Source organism: Phalacrocorax carbo, chromosome 1 (assembly GCF_963921805.1).
Source record: "Phalacrocorax carbo chromosome 1, bPhaCar2.1, whole genome shotgun sequence".
Taxonomy (NCBI): domain Eukaryota; kingdom Metazoa; phylum Chordata; class Aves; order Suliformes; family Phalacrocoracidae; genus Phalacrocorax; species Phalacrocorax carbo.
In genome coordinates this window covers 74,854,968-74,876,217 of record NC_087513.1, presented here as the reverse complement: position 1 = coordinate 74,876,217, position 21,250 = coordinate 74,854,968, and the positions used below count along the sequence as shown (strand labels likewise).

Genomic DNA, 21,250 nt, shown 5'->3' with positions numbered 1-21,250 from the left:
ATTAGCAGCAAGGCACAGTCAGACATCTGAAACATAGAAGGAGCTGTGCCAGGCTGACTTAGATTGAAGTAACTTCCTTGGCCAACAGGTTCCCTCATTTCTCATCTATTATCATGTGGGCGGGGGGAAATACAGGAATGAAGTGGGTAGGTGGGTGGGGAAGAGACCACAACCCAGCCCTTCAGTCAGTAGGGGCGCTAGCCCTGTCTGACTTTCTGCAGGAACCAGTATAAAGTATTGCCCTCCCCCACTCCCACCCTTGTTTGTCATCCCTGTTCTTCCTAACACCTTGCAACTTCTCTACACATTTACCAGTTTGTTTCTATTTATCTACAGAGAGATATTTCTGCAAACTACCTGGAGTCCTTTAAAGCCAAAGTCTCAGGCATTTCCAGGGTGGTCATATTTTCTCAGGGTTTGTTTGGGTTTTGTTTGGTTGATTTTGATTTTTTTTTTTTTTTTTCAGTCAGAGTGGCACCAGCCTCTTCCACACGTCTGGGGTTCTCTCTCTTTTCATTTACTCTAGCTCACTTTGCAGAAGAGCTTTGTCTATTCAGAGTTGGAAAATGACACAACTATTTCCATTGTTATGCCTCTTGCTGAAAAATCAACCCCACAGTTTGAAAGAAGGAGTAAGCATGAAAGCAACATAAGCACGCACACGTGAACCATGCCAAAATATTCATCAGAAGTCAGCAAGCACAGTCTGGAGCTGTTTCTGCCACATCAGTGCATAACAGTTGTGTCTTAAACATAGAGCTAAGATATAGGGTCTCATGTAATTTTTCCTACAAGACAAATTCTAGTTTCACATAAAGTTGTTTACAATGCACATATATGTTGATCATCAGTCACATTGCCCTGGGAAACACAGGGTTGGCCTGAGGCCAGCCATTCAGTGGGGCTTAAGACAGTCAATGTTTTTTTCCTGTAAGTGATACACACTCCAGAATTTTGAAAGAAAAAGCTGCATGTTCTGGTATCAAACCACTGCATTCTTTAACTGCCCAAGCTTTTGAGGTGTTGATGTTAGCAAGCGAGCAAGAGGTAGTATGGAGTTTCCATGGTTCTGTAACAAAAGTTGCACATGTATGACACAATGACAATTGCTTTCCACTAAGGAGAACAGCCTAGTGCCATGCAGTTATTCAAAAACAAAGCAAATACAAGCAGCAAGCAAAATGCAGAACACAGAACCCAGGTCTCTCTGGGGCAGGAAGCTTAAGAAAAAGGGATGACTCTGTTAGGAATAGGGTGGGCTATTCAGGTGTGGGAACAGCACCTTCAGTAAGGGAGTACCAGTGCCACCCAGAGAGTTACTAACCCTTCCTCCTAGTACTGGGGATTTTGTTAGGCAGTTCTGCAGCTTTTGTCCAGCCTAACACCTACTCATGAGGATCCCACCTGATTCTCAGCCCAGATGCCATGGTTGCAGATGTCAAAGGAGGAAGAATAAACAATGGGGAAAAACAAAACCACAAAACCAAAAAAAACCCCACTCCACAGAGCATCTTACCTGATTCCCCCCCTTGGCATAAACTAAATCATAAAGGATTTGCCTGTACAAGAGTGAATGCTGGCACACTGCCAGCAGTTACTCACTTTTCTGGTCTTCCACCTTTTCTTGAAGAAACTGGCAAACGCTTGTTAAAGCTGCATTCACATCCTTGAGTTTTTGCTGCTCAGAAATGGCTTCCTCTAACTTGCATTTCAAGGATGCGGCTTCCGCACAAGCCGAGTGAAAGGCTTCAACTTTATCCTCCGCCTAAGCACAAAACAATATTTAACAAAAAAAGAAGGAAAGAAAAAAGCAGCCTGGTTAACACAAGAAGCCTCTACAGTTGATGTAAATGAAACCAAACTGCATCTGTTCTTTCTCAGGAAGTGATAAAGCTCCCTCTGAACTTCTGCATTTTTACATTGGGGTGGACTGTGTATGGAAGCTATTTTGGGTTTTTTTCTTTTTTTTTTTTTTAAGCCACCACAAATATGCAATGCTGCCTCTTTCATCAGCAAACTGTTGTCACCACCCCCTCAATTTTTACTTCCTCTGCTGGTTCCACTTTTGCAATGAGGCACTCCATTCCGAACATGCTATTTCCTTCCCCAAGAGCAGTGATGCATTGTACATAGCCTCTTGCATCTGCTTGCTTATTTTCTGCATAGAGGGAACTAGACTGTCCCCTTACCTGTTTTCTGGCATCCTCAAGCTGCTTTGTAGCTTTTTGCAGCTCTAAACCCAGGGTTTCTGCCTGGCCAGCAGTTTCTTCTTGTAACTGTTTGACAGTTTCTATCTCACGTTGCCTGTGGGGTGAGAGAGCACAAACCACAATCCGTTACTGACATTTTAGAGCAGGCATGGCTGGAAGATGACACACACTAGTTGAGACATGCATCAAGAGCCACATTCAGCTGTTACATTTTGCAGGTCCCCAGGATCCAGCACCAGGGACTTTGTTCTTGTTAAGCACAATTCACCCCAGCAGGAAGATAAGGCTTTTCTATAGCAGCTCCAGAATTAGGAAGGGAATTAAGGTTTTCCCTGGTTTCTCCCCAGCTGAACAGTGGAATGGCTGTGCCAGCCCCAGCCAGCTGGGTACCATAGTAGGAGCTTCTGGAATATCCAGAACACTCCCAAAGAGCAAGTGCTTAGTGGGACAAACTTTTGCAATTTGGTCAAAAAAAAAAACACCCAACGTTGTCTCATGGTTTGGGAGGAACAGTAATCAGATAGAGAGTCAGTCATTCTAGAAAAGGTACCCTGGAGGTATTACTACAGATACTTTCTGAAACACTGGGAAATCAACCTGATGAAGCTGTGTATTTCACTTGACAGCAAGCAGATGCCATCAGAACCAGTGCTAAAGATGGCTTTTGAGGAACCCCTTTTCTACTGCAGAAACCCTTTGCCTATTTCTTCTCTAACCCACCTTTTTTTCTTGTTGCTACCACCACAAACAATTTTGATACAGAGAATGCAGCTTTAAGAAACCAAGCATCAGTTTTTTTATCAGCTCTTTTCCAAGTGAAGGGAGAACATGTGGGAGGCCTACATTAACGATGTTAAGTGGAAGATATCAGGCAAAAGTGCAGTACGACTGCTCCACATTAGCTCTGAGGGATGCAAAGCCCTAGGAAGCTGCTTACATCCAAACCCAGGTAGACATGTAAGTTTTTTGCACACATTTAGCGTAGGATAGCAGAAGGCTGACACTATGAGTAAACCTGGGTTCCGCAAAGACAACAAATTCAGATTAGTTGTTACGGCAAAAACACCCAACCCCTTGACTAGCCATTTTCCTGAATGTCTGAGGAGAGGAGGGAGGGTGGACAGGCAGAGGTTTATACCTGCTGTCTTTTGCTGCCATATTAACATCATCAAAACTCATAGCAGGAACCATGTGCCAATATACTGAAATTTAAAGTTACATTTTGATATTTAATAAGTCATTGAAGCTATACCCTTGAGAACCAGAGACATTATATCATGTGGGGCTAGCAATTGTCTCCCAAAACAATAATGCCTGCAGGCATATATTTTACAGGTCTCTGCTTCACACAAAACCAGCAGTTTATTTAATGGTTGCACCTGCTAGATAGGCAGTGCCCTCTTTCTTTAACTGCTCAGCCTGTGGTCTCCCTAGTGTTTTCAAAGGCATCTCCAAGATCATATGTTACTTCATACACAAACCTTAAACTCCCACATAGTGTAATGTTATGCTAAAACCAGATCCACTCTCCAAAACAGATAATTTCATCTGTAAAAAAACCTGCAGATTTCTGAAAACTTTGTTCCACAGGCAAAAAACTCAACCCAAAGAGAGAGACACACACACACACTTTGAAGAGGTACCTGGCAGAGAGCTCTTTCCTTAGATGAAGTTGCTCTGTCTTGGCTCTCCTCAGGTTGCTCGCCGTTCTAATAAAATCCTTATCTAGGGTTTCTTTGTATTTTTCCAAGAGATGAAGGTTCTGTATCCAAAGGTGTCTTTTTTCTCCTAGTTCTTGCTTGAGAACCTGTAGAATTTGGAAACTGAGTTGCTATGTTGTTACATGAGGAGCAGAGCCAGAGAGTAAACCAGAGCCCCAATTTACATGGTGAGAATTGATTTCCCTGCTCCACCATTTAGCACCATCACCTACATGCAAGACTACCAGCAGTAAAGAAGGTGGATGATTGACAATATCCTGTAATCTACTGACACAGCATCTGTTTGGGGGAAGGGGGAAGAGAGAGAGAAATGAGGAAAAACACAGTTTAATATGGAAGATATAATAAAGGAGAAATGAGTTTTTGTACACCTATTGTACCATTTTATACAAAACCATTGTATTTTGTGCAGTCTAATAGGTTAACAAAGCTACCTAAACTTCAAACCTGTGTGCTCTAACTCCTGAATCTGAAGGGATGTGGGAACAGACAGACTAGACTGTGTTAGTACTTTAAGACTTTTTAAAGATGGAGCAATGCATAACACCATTTGCACAAGAAAACATAAGCCTTCCGCATACTAGCTCAATCTGACCTTTTTTCAAAAGGTTAATTCTTAGTCAAAAAGCCACTCTCAGCCTTTCTTTCTGGGCAGATCTAGGGTACACAAATAGTCCTCTTCCTCTTTGCGCCTTGTAAAACAAATACATGGTCGGAAAGTACTTATGGTAAGCATGGCAGAAGATTGCATGGCCCATGATGGAGTATTTACAATTTACCCCAGAAAACCTCCATCACAAGACACCCAGATACAGCAACAAAGAACATGAGAGTTTTAGTAATGACCACCTTGCAGAAATCCCTAAGAATTTATAATTTAGACATCTATGACTTTCTTCAGGGTACAACTAAGTCTGTTGGCACCAATCTGAATTTGTATTGCAGCAAAAACAAAACAAAAAACCCACCCCAAACCAATAAATCCGTATTTCAGTTTGTCATACATTCCTAGCAGATGAAATCTGTCCAAGGCATGACCCCTGTGACAAAGGCTTCCAGTTTTACCTCTGACTTGTAGGGAGAAAAAGGGGAAGATGATAAAAATGAAGTGTTAAGTAACACTGCATCTTCTGTATTTCTCTGAAGAGTGACTTGCAGTATAACGGACCGAGAAAGAGGAATCCTGTCCTCTTTCCTGGCCTTGATCAACCGAACATGCGAAAGAGTCCTCACAGCTTTTAAAGAGCTGTTAAAGAGAGTCAAACAGTGGTCAAGTAAGAATGAGGCTCATATTTCTGCAGTTTTACATTATTCAAAGGGGAAAACGTCAACCCTACAAACATGGGCCACGTTACCTACTTGCAAGTTAGAGTTTAATATTGTTCGTGAGCTTCAAACAGAATAAAAAAAAGTATAGCACAGCAAGTACCATGCTACAAAGAGAGAGCGCGCGCACGCCCTGAGCAGTATTGCTAGATAGGTTTACTGGGATGACATGGGATGTGACCATGTGCAAATGACCACATCCTGAAGATCAGTTTCTCAGCCAAGGAACAGGCAGCCCTTGCTCTTAGAAATAGCATGGTGTTGACACATAAGCGGTACAGGCTTATCAGGTCACATGTGCCACAGTCTTATCTTCTAGCAGGAAAAGGGTGAAAAAGTTTTTACTGTCACCATCTACACATGCTTAAATATATGTATATACTCACAAAAACACAGGCACACTTAAAATTTACTTATAATATGCTTTAAAACATACTTAAAAATACTAGAACGCAGAAAAACACGTCCATAATATATTTGACAGGAAATGGTGGGAAGTGTTTAGGCTTCAAGTGATAGCGCATGGTCCAAGATTTAATTCCTTTTTTTCTACAGAAGCTTCCTCTGAGGGTGGAAGCAGCTCCTTTGACTCTTTTTCTGGATTTACTATTGTTCATCTCCATATACCGTGTTTCCCACGTATCTGGCTTGTTCTAGCTAGGTGAAGACAGTGCACTTCCCATGAAGTCACTTCCCATCCCCACGTGTCCCAGAAGGACAGGACTTTTTATTTTAAAAAAAAAAAATAATCTTGTTCTCCCTTGATCCTCTGTTAGCTGAGTTTTCAAATGCATTGCTTCCTAAGGAGCCAGAACAGAATTTATTTGCCAGATCAACTCCAACATCCACACCAAAAGTTTTCAGCTTCACATGTTTAACAGGAATGATCCCAACATGAATGTAAGTTAACAAGCATTTTTCAGCTGTGACAACTTTAAAGGAGGAAGCTTTTAGTCAAGATCAAGGAGTTACAGCACTGCATGAGCCAGCAGTTCCCTAGAGTCTACCCAAAGTCACACCAGGGTGAAGAGACAGACTCTTGCACATTTTCCAATGGGAAGCTTTCAGGATTTACACAAATAAAAGAAAAAAACTATAACAGCTGCCTGCAGGACTGGATGGCTCCAATGATTGCTCCCACCTGCCCATGAAAGATGAAGAGGACCAGCTACCACATTTTGCAGCACTTGATGAAAAGAAGGGTAGCTTTCTGCTAAAAAGCTAACAGCTTAAAGCACCATATACTGTGGTGCCACCTGCTATTACCCAGGTGGGATGAACTGAGGTTTTTGCATCTATTAAGGAGCCGAAAGACAGCATTCATATGCAGTTTGGTGGAGTTTTCTGTAGCAGTGTTTTTAACAGATTAGTAAGAAGGAGCAGGTTAGATAAAGAGTTACATCCAGCAAGATTAAATATTTCAAAAACCGTGCTGTTACATGGGAGGGAAGAACAAGAGCAAGAGAGTCAAGCTGTGCGCACCTACTGCTACTACCACATGGGGAAGTTATTTCTGCCAGTTACCTTGAGCAGAAGTCTTTAATTTCAAGCCTTGAAAGAGGTATGAGGAATAGTAAAAATACATTATGCAAAATTAAATTTGAAATAAGTTTTTGGAGAAACTTTTCCTGTTGAGTGTGTCCAGCAAAAGAACATTTTGCCTTTCAAAAGAAAGCAAACCCTACAAAGGCTGTGGTTTGGGATCTGGTTATAAAGCCACCTCCCTCCTCTTGATAGTGAAACCATCCACTATCGTAGTTAGATTCAGAGCACAGGGGAAAAGGGGTGCTTGAGGCATACAGAAACATGCCATGAGCAGAAAAAGCTTCATAGCTCACAAAATATAGCATTGTCATCTGACCTCATATTCTTCTTCAAATCAACTTGCTTCAACTACCCTTTTCTTCAAGCATATTTTAACAAAGTGAGATCTCGCACAAGACAGGTCAGGAGAAGCAGAGTATTTAAGTAGAAAAGTAATCACACCCTTCCTCCTCAGAAAAAAAAAAATTATAAAAGATATTTCTCTCCATACAGTCATCTCTAACACCCAGGCAGACTGCTACAACCTCAAGTGATTAATATACATAGCATATAGCAGTAAGATACCCGCCTTAAGTTTTTGCACATAAAATGGCTTCAGAGAAAGTGTTACTTACTATAAGTTTTCTTTCCCAGGCCTGTTGCATGTTCACATCAGGATCTTTTACCCATTGTAAAGAAGTCATGACAAGGTCCTCTGCTTCAGAAGCTTCCTTTTGCTGGGGGGATGGGGGAAGAAAAGAAAATTAAAAAAAAAAAAAATCAAACTCTGGCATTTCTAGTACTAGTCTGACACAATGTTGCCCAAGATTACCCAAGTTACAAGTTACAGTATTAGAGTAGGAGCCAAGTGATATTGTTAAAGTATGTCCCCCTCTCCACCCCGAAAGAAGCTATACTTATTTTTTTCAAAAGGAGTAAACACGATCTGATTATCAATGCTTGGAGAAATCCTAATTAAAAGGCTGACAGAAAACCACATACTTATTCACATAAGCTCTGCCACTGACCAGGTTTTGCAAGACAGACTTAAATTTTTCTCCAGCATATTCAGGTCCCTGAAGTAAAAACAGCACTTCACGGTCCAGTGTTTCATCCAGGGATGTCCATTCAGTCTTGGTAATCTTTGAAGAGATGGAAGAGCCAGAGAGCTTATTTTGACAACTCCTTATTACAAACCAGCATCAGTGACATTTAGACTTTTCTGAAGAATCCCTGCATCGTATTTACCAGAAGGTCAGAGCTACCGAAACTTGAAGCTTGTAAGAGCTTTTCAAAACCATCACGTCATGGGGATTTAAAGAAAGCAGGCCAGCAAAGCTGCTGAGTGATCCAACGTAAATTTTCATGTCAGGAGTAGGCAAAAGGAAGTCAATAAGTTATCTTTATTCAGACGAGGCTTTACCAAGTGATGAATAAGCAGAGCCCTTATGTGCTTTACAGGTGATTTGGTGGAATTGTGTCTCATTACAGTATGAGAGGTAAACACAGTGACTCACTGTGTCTGTGGGGAGCTGCAACAGGGGACAATACGTCACTCTTGAAACAGAGCTGCCTAGCCAAGTATCTCTCTCATTTCTGGGCTTGTAGTTTTAGTCTATTATTAGATTATTTTTTTTCCCTGTTGCAAATACTAACACTTTGCAAATGTACCACATACAAAAGCAGGTAGCAGCACGATGAAGCCTTACAAGAAAAATCATCGCAATAGCATACATATGTTACCAGCTCTGCTGCACAGCTTGCATCTGAAGGGAAGACAGCACTGTAAGGAAGGATGGGACTCCCTGGAATGTCTTTAGGAAAACGGGCACAGAATAGCTCAGATGAAAGTCTGAGCCAAACCCATAACGTACATGTAAATTGATTTTTTTCCAGTAGCTCTTCATTGGAATGCTGGAAAGCTACAAGAACAGTAAATTAGAGACCAATATTCCAGGGTTACGTTAAGTATGTCTGATCAAAAAATGTAGATCCCAAAAGTCACCAAACCACCTGCAGAGGTGTTCTGCAGAGGACATGGAGGACTTTACAACTCCAAACCAACAGGCTCAACTGCAGTACTAAAACTTCTAAAGATCAGTCTCTACTGTACCTACTGAGGGGTAAGGGAATGGTACTACGGACATGTGCTTATCAGTTTCTAAAGAATAAATTAGATGCAGACTCTACAACCTTGTCAAGAGGCTCACTGTAATGCTTAATTTTCTTTTTCACTACATTAGAATTCAAGGAAAAAAAGAATCTCCCCTCCTGCAACTGAAAAATCATTGTTTGTGTCCAGTGGAGGCAGTGTTACTTTCTTAAGCATAGTAGCCTCTATATATTTGGAAACTCATATCGTCTCCTATCAGTCTGTTCTTCTGCCAGCTAAATGCATTACTTTGTAGGTCTCATTTTTTTTTAGATCCGAGTGCTTTGTTTGATTTTCTTTGGACTTTCTCCAATGTACTTGGGACAATATTGTAACCTTCACATTCTGTGCTTGTGTGCTAGGATTAATGGCTTCACATTCCAGGGTTATCTAATTATCTACAAGGAATGAGCTTTGTTCTTCCTTTACTGATGCAAGACAACTGGGGAGAGATTCAATAAAGATTTGATTCATACCTCAGAAGATTGAGCAAGTTCCAGTTCACAGTGCAGTGAATTCATCCCTTCAGGAACGTTACTGTTAAATTTATGCAATAATGGGAAACTTGACCCATTTCTGAAAGAAGCGGGGGGGGGGGGAAGAACAAATATATCAGCCCTTTATGACTTTTGATGAACGACATTTCCTGGGGCCTGTTCACAATACTCACGAGATCAGTTCTTGCTGCATGTGTTGCATGTTCTCCAGTAGCTTATTTTTTTCTGCCCGCAAAGTCTAAAACATACATCATACCTGGTTAGAGTGCTAGTCTGCCATGCAGAATAAGCATAGGGTATGCATGCTTTCCTCTCACATAATCAAAAAACTAAACTTGGTCCCATACCTCTATTACTGAGGAACACTCCACGATGGTTAACTTCAGTTCTTTGATGTCCTGCTCCTTCTGCAGAGATTGTGGAGAAAACCTTTAAAGCACACAACCTGACATCTAGCACATTGGAGTACGTTTGTAATACTTATGGCTATGATGCTTTGTAACCAAAGTAACACTATACTCAATCCTACGTCACAGCAGTAAGCTGTACGATTTAGGTTTGAGCAGCAACTTAATTACATAACAAAAATAGTTGCAAGTTTAAAAGAACACAGTTTATTTCCTTGCATATTGCCTAACAGAAAGTAGTCAGACCTTTTCTATGTTACTCCTGAAATTAAGACGACAAAAACCCCTTCCAGATGCTGTGTTTTGATTTATTACTTACCTGGTTTCTGTACCAGCAGGAGCAGATTCAACTAGACAGAAGCACTCTAGTTCTAGCTGAAAACCTGCACTATATTATGCATGGCATGAGTTTTAATCCCAGCTGACCCTTAACAACAAGTTGCAATGTTCCAAGTTTACTCTCTTTAGTTTTCATGACTAAAGGCATAGACTGTAGGGCTCTGCAGATTAAACACCACCTAGTAGAAGGCCTGATGGAGAATGTAGCAACCGTCATGGTAAAACTAAGGAGTCAGCAGAAGTAGTATCTTTCTTAGCGTCACCAACTAGCAATAGGCTTCAGTCATATTATGCCATTACAATAGAAAACATTGCATAGATGAGCAGAGAATATCTTAGAGCGAACAGGAACTTCAAGTAGGAGCTCTGGTCCTCTCGCCCCTTTAATGACTTCTTTCTACCCTTCCTCTTTAAAAATAGTTGAGGTATTTGAAAGATTAAATACAAAGAAAGCTAAGCAGGAAAACTAAGGTTATAGAGCCAGGCTTCCAGCCTTGGCAGAGACAACTGAAATGTTGTGCTGAAGGGTTTGTTGTTTTTTTTTTAAATTAAAGTGCTTTCTATCTTCACGTACTTTCTGCAGGCCTGGAAAAGAAAGGCTGCCATAATAATTTTCAGTGACCACCAATCCCATCCAATCTGCCTTTGGATAAAGAGCTATGAAAGGTTTTTTTAGCTTGCAGGTAAACCCTTATTCCACAGATCCTAATGCCAACACGCAAAGTCAGTTTTCCACACCAGGTTCTTCAAGATTATACAAACCACTCACCTTTATCTACAAGAACATGCAATCTAGCAGTCTGCTTTCAAAACTCTTGTATAGTTAATAGACTAAAAAGAACCTTTTTAAAATAAGAGGATACTATAGACATCACAAAAGCTTTGAATCATTCAAGCAGAAGAAAATGAGAACTATTTTTAAAAAGCTAATTACTTTGTGCCCTCAAGCTGTTTGGAGTGGGGGCAGGGAACAAAACACCACAAAAAAAAAAATCAACCCAAACCCACAATACTATTAAGAAACACTCAGCTACAGAGTTATCAGCTGAGTCACACTGAAGTTAGGTTCTCTCTTGCCACTGTTTGAATTCAGCTGCACTCATTTTTGTAAACAGCCTAGTAGTCAAATATTTCATCAACTGGTTCAGAACATGTTCTGCTAAATAGGAACTCCATTGACCTAGAAGGCTATTTGCCTAATTCATGAATCCAGACAATGTTGACACCCTTATGTCTTTGTTTTCTAATACAGAATAGAAATTTTAAAACAGCATCAAAAATGATCACTCTTCATCAAAGCCTAGATAATTACACTTCAAGTAATGAGAAAGGACAAATTTCCATTGGGCCCTGAATCACCATTTCTAGTTTGACACAAAAATTAAACAATTTAAGTAAAAGACATGAAGGGAAGGATCTTCTGCAGGCACCTTCTTTTACCAACTGTTGAAAGTAGCAGCCTTTAGAAGCTTCTGTACATTTTTCGGAAGTTTACAAGTTAGTTTCAACAGGTTGTGATTTTTTTTTTTTTTATAAAAGCAAAATCCTGAAACCTTTAATTATGCTGACTCATAACCAGGTCCTAAAGCAGATCTCTCCTACTTTGAAGCCATTTATAGAATCAGGTTCTGTAGTGTGAGAACAGTAGAAATAGAAGTGCCACAGTGAAGACTATTGCCTTGACTTTTTACAAATCATCCCATAGTTGGTATTTTCAGTGAAGACAGTAATGAAGTAAAAGCGACTAACCTGGATCAAGCTTGCCTCTTTATTCATCACAGTGGTCTCATAGATATGTGCTTGCATCTGAAGAATTAAAAGATCAAAAATAATTCCAGTCATCAGTATGCACTATAATGAGAGTCTGTTCCTTTCTCCTACTCGGAAGGGAAAGGGGGTATCGAGATTCCTTTCTTAGAAAAATTAAGTTCTTTGAATACCTTACATGGGGTCTTTCAGAGAGTTCAAATCCTGTACCCAGTTAAAAGTGAAAGCATTCTCAGCTTTCACAGTCACCTTTGTTTCCTCTTGTCTGTCCAGGCTAATAGTTTCAGCAACAACAGCCAAAGCATGACTTTCTAATATATTTTCTCAGATAGTGGTGAAAAGGTTTTGTAAAAGTTTAACTTAGGGGAAAGAATGAAACTTTGGATCCTTTATAGTAGCCCAGGTTTTAGCCTCCAGGCAGCAACTGTCTTAGTCAAAGCTGTTGCGCTGTCCAAGCTATGATTGCACTGCAGTTCTTTACTACAGACAGGTTCAGGACTGCCAACCTTCCAGAGGTAGAAATTCCCCTCAGTGAACCCATGTGAACCAGAGGCTGTCTTTTTGTTCCTCCTAGAACTGAAATGCTTACTTGAAGCTCTGCTGCATTTTTAGACATCTCCAAAATCTTCTTTTGAAGTCCATCATTGTCCATGCTATTCCTAATATTCTGAACAAGATACAGAGTGTTTAGGCACAGCTGAATGGATCGACAGCTTCTCCCTGAAGAGACTAGGCAAAATGACATCTCCACCCCCAAACTACTGCCTACTCTAAAGCGCTATCAGCATTTATGCACATACATTTTATGTGCTTGCCCTACTGAAACTGTTTGTTTCTTTCTCCGCCTCCCTCCATTTCTCCAGAGCAGCATGAAAAGACAAAATGTCAAAACGTGATTTATAAGCACTACCAGACCTAAAAAGCTAAAGAAAATCTTTCAGACCTGCAGCATGAGAATTATTTTGGAAAGATGCAGTTTAATAGCTATTTGGACTTAATGAGCTGTTCCAAAAGACTAATCTTGAGCATGGTAAACATGTGAAGAACAATATCTATCATGTTGTTAAAATAGCTAATAGATTCCTCAATCCATGAGGTGCTTCTTCTTGTTATTATGTATGATTTAACTTGTTTCTCTATTTCATCCTAAAAAGTCTAAACCACAAGCTGTACGCAAGTGTTAAAACATTTTATCACCTGATAAAAACTGGTTTATTAAAGAAAATATGGTCCTAGAAATATAGCTTCATTAACAGTGTATTCCCTACAAGTCTCCTGTAGGTCCTTGGCCAGTGTCAATGGATCCATACATGAGTGGAGCCACTAGCCACTGCATTTTTTTTGAGCTACAGGGCACCTCCTTTGGATCTTAAAGGAGGGAAAGATAAGCAGAAATTAAATTAAAAAGTGTTAGATGGAGATTGTTTCAATATAGAGTTAGTATATTTATAGTTGCGTTAACTAGAAATATTCGGAATTTGTCTATAAAGCTTTGAAAAAGAAGGAAGAAAAGCTGTTTGTCCCTGTCCCCCATGCTTCCCTAACCTTGTATCCTTACTTACCCAGCAAATGGAAAGTCTGAAGCACAGTGCAGCTTAAAGATATGAAGTTTTATGGTAAGTCATCCTTGTAAAATGTAAGATATTTTGATAACCTAATTAGCATGTCAGGCTTCAAAGTCTGACAAATATGTCATTTCTTAATGGTGAGCTTTTAGCTAGACTAGAACATGTACTTGTGAAGTCATGATTTATTTTACCTCTTCCTGGAGAGAAGTAATTTTGATGATGAGAGACTGATTTTCTTTTTCCTGATCAGATTTTTTTAAAAAGAAAAGAAATGAAAAGAAAAAGAGAGAGAAAAACAAAATAGTTGGTTTTAGCATGTCAGGTTCAACATTCAAAGCCAAACTAAGCTAAAAACAACAGAACACAAACACATCCAGGGCCCGATAAGAAGCTGTGGTGTGGCACTCCTTTGCTTCAGAGAACACAGCAAGAAGCGGGGTGCTGAGGCTGGTCCAGCTCAAACCCTCACTGAAGGGTTTGACACAGGCATTTCAAATCAGAGTAAGAGTCAGACCACTAGACAATAGGAAGGAGGTATTTAAGGCCAGATTTAGCAACTCTAGTTGTGCTTATGCTTGAGTTAAGACAAATCTGGAAAGCCTGTGTGCTACACTACACTTTTTTTCATATCAGACTTGAAGAAAGGTAGTGGTATCCCACCCGGCACCCCCACTGCACAGAGAACAGCAGCTAAGGGACTTCCAAGCACAACCACAGAACTTGTAACAATATTTCTCCCTCCTACCCCATCTCTTTTTCACAAAGTGAATTATGCATGTAATCTGAAGTTAAAACAATATGAAAATATAGACACACTGCAGCAGGACAGCACCAAAAATATCTGGTGTTCTTGCCCAGCATGGAAGACTTTTTTTTTTTGATTTCTAAATACCCACCATGAGCAGTGCACAGAGCTATGGAACACCAATTTACAGCTACACCCACGCAGCAAGACAGAGATGCCACTGTAGTGTGAACAACACACACAGCAGCGACGTGAACATATGTTCTCTGGAGAGCCTACGCTCTGGTGTCTGGCAACACCTGCTAAAGCTGCAGCCACATCAGCCCTGTTACCAGGCTGCTTTACACCTCTTACAGTCACACAGGCTTTGCTACTCAGGCACCTGGGGTGCCATTTAGACACTCTCATGTAGGCAACTTGTGCCCTTTGAGACACGCCAAGGTGTGCTGCCTGTCTTCCAGCTGTCAGTCCAGAACAGGCCTGATAAGTCCTTGTCCTCTCTGCCAGTCCATATGGACATTGACAATAACCTAGGAGTGTTTTGAAAAATAGCTCTTTTGTGTGGACATCTGAATGGAATTTCCTGTCCCTGCTGGCACTAGAAGAGTCATGTGAAATTCTGGCAGAACATCACCAACTTCAGAGCAGACAGGGCTCAATGATGGCAGCATGCACCGTTGTCTTCAAGCATAATTATATGCAAGATTGGCCCTTTTAATTGTTTTCTTCATTGTAACTGACAACAGTTTAAAGAAACTTCCATGCAAAAACTTAAGTGTTTTATAACACTAATAAATCACATTTCAAACATCCTCAAAAAGCTTCAGTACACACCCGTAGAGAGGAGGTCACATTGCTGATTTTTACAGTCTAAGCAGTCATACCTTGCTGTAACAATGACATGAGATGCTGTACAATGTAAGCTAAGAAATAAGACCACCTACTAGCTGTTTATTCTGGCAGAGAATCTGCTGCCTCTTCTCTTCTGAGAAGTTCAGGTTGTTTTTTGCTTCTTCTAGGTCTTCTTCCAGTGATTTGGCTTTCAGTACAGAATGCTGGATGCTGCGTGGGGGGAAGTAAATCCAGAGAAACTTCAGCAAGTTACTGTTGTTCATTAGATAGACTTTAAATACCAAGAACAGTATTTTTAGAAGCCACCAGGGACTTATTCTTTGGCACAGATTCTTAACAGAAGAGCAACAATCAAGTTTAAGCCCACCATTTTTGTCCAGAAGGTAAACTCTCATGAACTTACTCTCTATTTATCACCCCCTTCCACTCTCACAGTAAGGGACAAAACCCCAGGCAAACATAGCATCCAAGATAACATGCTTTTGTTTGCATTCACCCAACAATCTAGCTTGTTACAGCCAAATATATCAGGTTATCTGAGCACATAAACTCACCTTTACAATACTTCATTCTTAGCAGTTACAGAAACCATTTCTGTTCAGTTTTCAAGGGTAATCTCTGCATCATTTTCTTATCCTAATCTGATACCCCAAATAATGTATATTTAACCAATGGGGCAAGGCCCTTTTCCTGGGTAGCTCTAGGCTGCAGAGGACCCCAGAGAAATGTGGCCCAACATGAGGGCACATGACCATGCCAGCTATGCTGCAGGACTCTTGCCTTAATCTCCCCAGAATATACTGGGAATGGTTTGGCAGCTGACATAACTATATCACATTTGAATTAATTGGGTCAGATGAGCATTATGAACTCGCTGTAAAGACAGGCTTGTACTTGTGTCATTGATGGATCCCCAGGCTACAGCAATTCTAAGCTAGTGAGACAACTCACTTTAGTTCCTTAAGGGACTCGCAAAATAGCTCTGTGTTCATTTCCCCTCTGCTTGGCAGCAAGTGTGTGGTCTAGGATTGGAAGTCTTCCAGTGCTTGGCTGTTCTCTTGGCAATATTAAGCTTTCTTTTTTTAATTTTTTGATTTACCCTAAGATTTTGCCTGTGTGCACCCACAGCACCTCATGCTGCGAGAGCCAGGCTGTAAGATGAATGACTGATTTTATAAGAACCAGAAGGTACAGAGCAGAACAATCACGCAAGGGGGTTAAACCTTACAGATACTACGAGTCAAGAAAGTCACCATCATGAAGCACCAATGGGGTTAAAAACATAAAGCAAGTTTGGACTGCTTGGGAGATAGGTCTGACCATGGCCATTACACTGTAGACCTGGTGCCATCGCGTCTCCCACCTTTTTATTTGTTGCTGTAGATCCTCATTATCTGCCAACAGCTTATTGTTGGTCTCATCCACAGCTTCCAGTGTGAGCTTCAGCTTGTTGTTCTCTTCCTGAAGCTTCTGGTTGTTGTACTGCAGGTCCGCAACACATGTTATCAAGTCAGAAGTCTCCCTGTTCCAGTAAGAAAACAAGGAAATACTGAGAAAGGTGATTGGATCCAATTTATACTTTTTGGAAATCTTGATGCTGTGCTACACTGATTAGAGTGGTGAGAGGAGAGCTCACAGAGGGCTTATAACGCTGCAGCGTACAGAGATATCAGGTCATCTTCAGATCAGTTCTCTAATTCTATGGACACCAGGAGCTGTTTTAGTTTTAATCACTTTTTGTTATTCTTCCTGCAATTAAAGTATGCCACCAGACAAGTGCCACACCTGGAGATCTGCATGACAGTATCTTAAAGCCTTTGTTAGTCACTCCAAGGCCACCACTAATACTTCTGTACTAACTCCACAATTTCTGGATCCTTTCTTTTCCCCTAAACTATCCCCCACTTATGCTTTCAGCTGAGACTTGAACAGGATCACCCTTTTGAGATCCTGAGAAACAATAGAGAAGCATCAGAAAGCAGATATTAAGATTTTTGACTATGCATAAAATGCAAAAGTTCTTTGAAACTTCTGGTGTTTGTCAAGTGCTTTGCTATAACAGAATGCAAGTCAGAGTCATGACTATAAAAATAAAAAAACCACAAAAACCTGAAAACCAACCAAAACACACCCACACACAAACAAAACCAAGGACCAGTTTTTCAGGAGATAAATGTCATCTATTGTCATACACCTAAGAAGTTGGGAGAGGGAAGGAACCATTTAAAAAAAAAAAAAAGAAATGCCTGACAAAACTCTGACCACAAGGAATTAAAAAGGCAAATGGACACAGAAGGACCAAGATATCAGTAGGAAAAATTACTAGTGTGTTTTTTAGTCTGACAGAAACCGTGAGGAAGAACATGATAGCATCAAGAGCTAGTGCAAACTGAGATCAGCATTAGAAACTCTGCCAAGTTAGTTTTATGAAATAGTGGTTCTAGGAACTGCTCTCAAGTAATTCAAAGCCAGGAGTACTAAATTCTGAGGAGGAATTTCTTAAATGGACTTACATGTCTCCTTTAGACATATCACCCCCAAAGGCCTCCAGGCTTCCTGATGTAACATTCATCCGGACATGTGACTTTTTTGCTGAAAGAAGCAGGAGATTTGGTTATAGTTTAAGAAAATGGAGTTTTCCTGAAGAAAAACAGAATAAAATAGTCTGCACCTTCAGAGGTGGTTTTATGCACTTTAAATTCCAGGTCTTCCATGCTTACTGTCGGTTCCTCAGTAGCGCTATCTTCCCTGAAACAAGGAAGCACCAAGAATCACAAAATCAATACGACACTAGATTGCTTATCAACCTTGTAACATTTAAAAGCTTTCAGCCAAAACCCACAGGGCAGTCACAGTGTCCCTGATGCCGTCTTTGTTCCAGACTACAGAAAACACAAGCCATGGGGCAGCTTCCTACTCTGCTGTTTTGACTGAAGCTTTTACAAGATAGATTGATAAAAGGCTATTACCATTTTCTCTTACAGTCTTCAATCCACTCTTTCATGATGGCGTGATATGTTTCCAGGTCCACAGAGACATCTTTCTGATCTGGGTCAAGCATGTTGCACAGCTCTTCAAGACCACTGTCTTCCAATCCCCGACTAGTTGTGTGTCTCAAATAATCAATTATCTTGGAAACGGCTACTTTTCCTAAAATAGACACAGGTTTGCATGCACCAGACTCTGAAGTCCAGCAGGCCATTGTAAAAAGCTGTAAAATGGTGTGCTATTGATCTGCACTAGTGCATATTCAGTTCTCCTTGAGAGCTGCAGACGAGCAACTGATTCCTACAATTCTAGTGTGACCTGGAAAGGAACAGTTTAGAGCTTTTGGTTTTTTCCAAATACAGAAGTATAAGAGTCCAGACTACTAGTTTTGTCAACTTCAGTTTAAGAAAAACAAACTTGCCTCACTTGCTATACGAGTACTTTGAGGCCTCTCCTAAAACTGGGCAAACCCTGTGACCAACATTATCTTAGTCTGCTGCACTCCCTTTTCTACCACTTTTAGTCATGTTTGAGGTGGAACCCAGAAGAAATATCTCTTGCTCTGGAGTTTCCCAAAGTTCTCCTTTCTACAGGAAAAAGCCTAAAAGAAATAAACAGTCACTTCCAACAAGGTTGATTGCTAGAAGCATGTTGCTCTTCTACTTCCTCTGCACTAAAATACAGCAAAGATCAGCTGGGGGCAGGAAGGGGAAGAAGAGAGGCAGGCACCATACAAGAGGCAGACATTTATTCTGCATCTGCCACTCATACAACCACTTAGCTAAGGTAGCCAGTCAGTCCAAGCAGAATTAGAGATTGCCACATCTCGGGAACTGTAACACAACCTCAGCCTTGAAAATTTGCTGAGAGAAGATAAAACAGAGCAAAGAAAAGCCACTGGCAAACCTGTATGCTCTATATCGCATGCACAGAAGATGGTGGTCAGTAAGTCTTCTTCACAGATCAAGCTCACATCATACATGTTTCCAGCTTTGTACCCCCATGGCTGCTTCCATCCTATGAAGAATATGTTTGTTATTTTCCATCTTTATTTGCTCATAGTAACTTTCATGCTCCACAGCTTTTAACATAATATTATGTTTGTAATAGCATGAGCACACATAGCATGACACACTTCTTTAAAGTGATTAAAAAACCCTAACCATCCACACACCCCACCCCCAAATAAAAACAGAGTTTTAACTGCCAAATAATACCAGGAACTGTTCATAGCTGGAGCCTCTACTTCTACACATGCATGTCTGGGGCAACTCTGACTATTCTTTTGCATGAAGTAAACATATAAACCAGAACATTTTAAGAGGCCAGCTTTTTCTTCCCTCCCCCTCCAGATATATTGTAGAGAAATCAGAGTCAGATTAGGTTATTAGGAAAACAATCTTTTTTTAAAAAAAATCTAAACTACAAAAACCCCGAACAAATAAACACCACACCCAGGCCATATATCTTTTCATATTAAAGGCAGACTAAGTTAATAGCCAAATCTCTTATACACAAAAAGGAATAGGCACATTTAAAAGAGTTCTTTACTTGACTCATTATTTCCTTACTTTTTACACTCACATTAATATTTTTTACGGAAAGTTTAAGATTTTACTCAGCTTTTTGCAGTCTTATTAGATTTGAGCAATTCTAAAACATATTGTTAGTAGTTTAAGCAGTAAATAAATGTCATCTATGTAGGCTGAATATTCATATGTCTAGGATTTTGGATTGGGAGGTGTTTGTTTGTCATGTCCCGTCCCCGGCCGTGCACACACACACACACACACCCCCACACCCACCCCACCCCTGATTTTTACCTCTTTCACTCAAAGATAATCTCTTTGGCACAGGAGATTGGATCACAGGACTTTCTGACTTTTTATCAGATGCAAAGAAATATAAATTTGGACTTGATGTAAGATACTTCTGTTCACGAGACACATCTTTAGATTCAATATTTGATAAAGAGTGCAGTTTGTTCGGGGTATTAGCTTCTCTGGATCTGAAGTAGGATGGGGAACACTTCTCCATGGGGCATACTGGTATCCATGAGTTGCTGGATCTCTCTTCACTTTTAGTGACTGAACAGCTATCATCTGCAGAACAGGAGTCAGAGATATGGCTGAGACAAGGTGACAGCAACTGCAAGCCTGCAGAGAAAACACTGTCACTGCTGGGACTGATTAAGTGTGGATCACTACTATCATGACCTCTAAAAGTTCTTTTCTTCAGTATTTCTTCTAGATTTTTTTTGATAGTGCACTGTGGACTGTCAAAGTTCTGGGACTGAAGTTTTGGTATCTGCAGAGCAGAGTTAGAGGCTTGGTCCATCATTTGGATAGATTTGATCTTTCTGCATATACTGTCCACTGGGTTATGATGCCGTTTGTTAGTGCTGTGTTCTGAAGACATTATCAATTCCCCTCTCTTGCAAAGTATCTGGAAAGAATAGGGACAAGAGGTAAGAGTCAGGATGATCAACATACACATAGTCATTGCGTCAATTTTTCCATTCAGCGGACAACTTCGAGCTTTGGTATCAAGTGATACGTGGTCCAAGGTTTTACATAGCAGCTGTGACAGAAATCTTCAGTCATGATGTTTAGCTCTCCAGAGAACTAGAAGTGATGTGGATTTGAAAAAGGTGGGGAAGAAAGAAATACTTTCTGAGATCTCACTACTTGTATTTAAGAATAATAATCATGTTGGGGATGGGGGATAGAAAACAAGAAAATAAGAACTGAAGAACTCCCTGCAGCCTAGCAGTTGACTACCCTTTTAGGTTAAAGAACGAACTACGCAATATTACTCAGACCAATTTATCCCAAATTAGCTATTAATGAACACTTTTTATATGAAAAAGTAAAGAGAAAAAACTTCACACAAATTCTGTGGCTATTACTTCTGATCATATTTGTATCATGTATTTCCTTCCCTGGTTCCATGGCTTTTTGCTCAGGTCTAAGAGCAACAACCATCCAGCTATTTAGTGAAGATCTCTCTTACAGCTATAGACATTATCAGTCATTATCATTATTAGATCTCTTTCAATGGTCTCCTAGTCAAATCCTGCAGACACAGCTGCACAAGTCAGTTGATGTATTCTGAGCCTGCAGCTTCCTTGATACTATTTCGTGACAGGTTTCAG

At 40.4% G+C, this 21,250-nt stretch overlaps 1 protein-coding gene across 2 annotated transcripts in view; it reads right to left on the bottom strand.

Annotated features, from left to right (window-relative positions):
- The window catches only part of IRAG2 (inositol 1,4,5-triphosphate receptor associated 2), a 39,406-nt gene extending 18,871 nt beyond the window's left edge, over positions 1–20,535 (bottom strand). Inside the window, exons 1-18 of one of the 2 annotated variants that reach the window (XM_064460160.1) lie at positions 19,920–20,535; positions 19,003–19,113; positions 18,078–18,258; positions 17,780–17,856; positions 17,622–17,700; positions 16,472–16,630; positions 15,201–15,318; positions 13,703–13,753; positions 12,533–12,610; positions 11,926–11,982; positions 9,778–9,837; positions 9,604–9,668; positions 9,410–9,509; positions 7,810–7,923; positions 7,417–7,518; positions 3,854–4,017; positions 2,190–2,304; positions 1,603–1,765 (exon numbers count right to left, since the gene is read on the bottom strand). In XM_064460160.1, the coding sequence (XP_064316230.1) occupies positions 1,603–1,765; positions 2,190–2,304; positions 3,854–4,017; positions 7,417–7,518; positions 7,810–7,923; positions 9,410–9,509; positions 9,604–9,668; positions 9,778–9,837; positions 11,926–11,982; positions 12,533–12,610; positions 13,703–13,753; positions 15,201–15,318; positions 16,472–16,630; positions 17,622–17,700; positions 17,780–17,856; positions 18,078–18,258; positions 19,003–19,113; positions 19,920–20,514 (2,389 nt within the window). In that variant the 5' untranslated portion in view covers positions 20,515–20,535. Of the gene's footprint in view, positions 1–1,602; positions 2,170–2,189; positions 2,305–3,853; positions 4,018–7,416; positions 7,519–7,809; positions 7,924–9,409; positions 9,510–9,603; positions 9,669–9,777; positions 9,838–11,925; positions 11,983–12,532; positions 12,611–13,702; positions 13,754–15,200; positions 15,319–16,471; positions 16,631–17,621; positions 17,701–17,779; positions 17,857–18,077; positions 18,259–19,002; positions 19,114–19,919 lie in introns of those variants that run through there. The other variant, XM_064460169.1, reaches the window with a different exon arrangement.
- Positions 20,536–21,250: the final 715 nt, after the last annotated feature.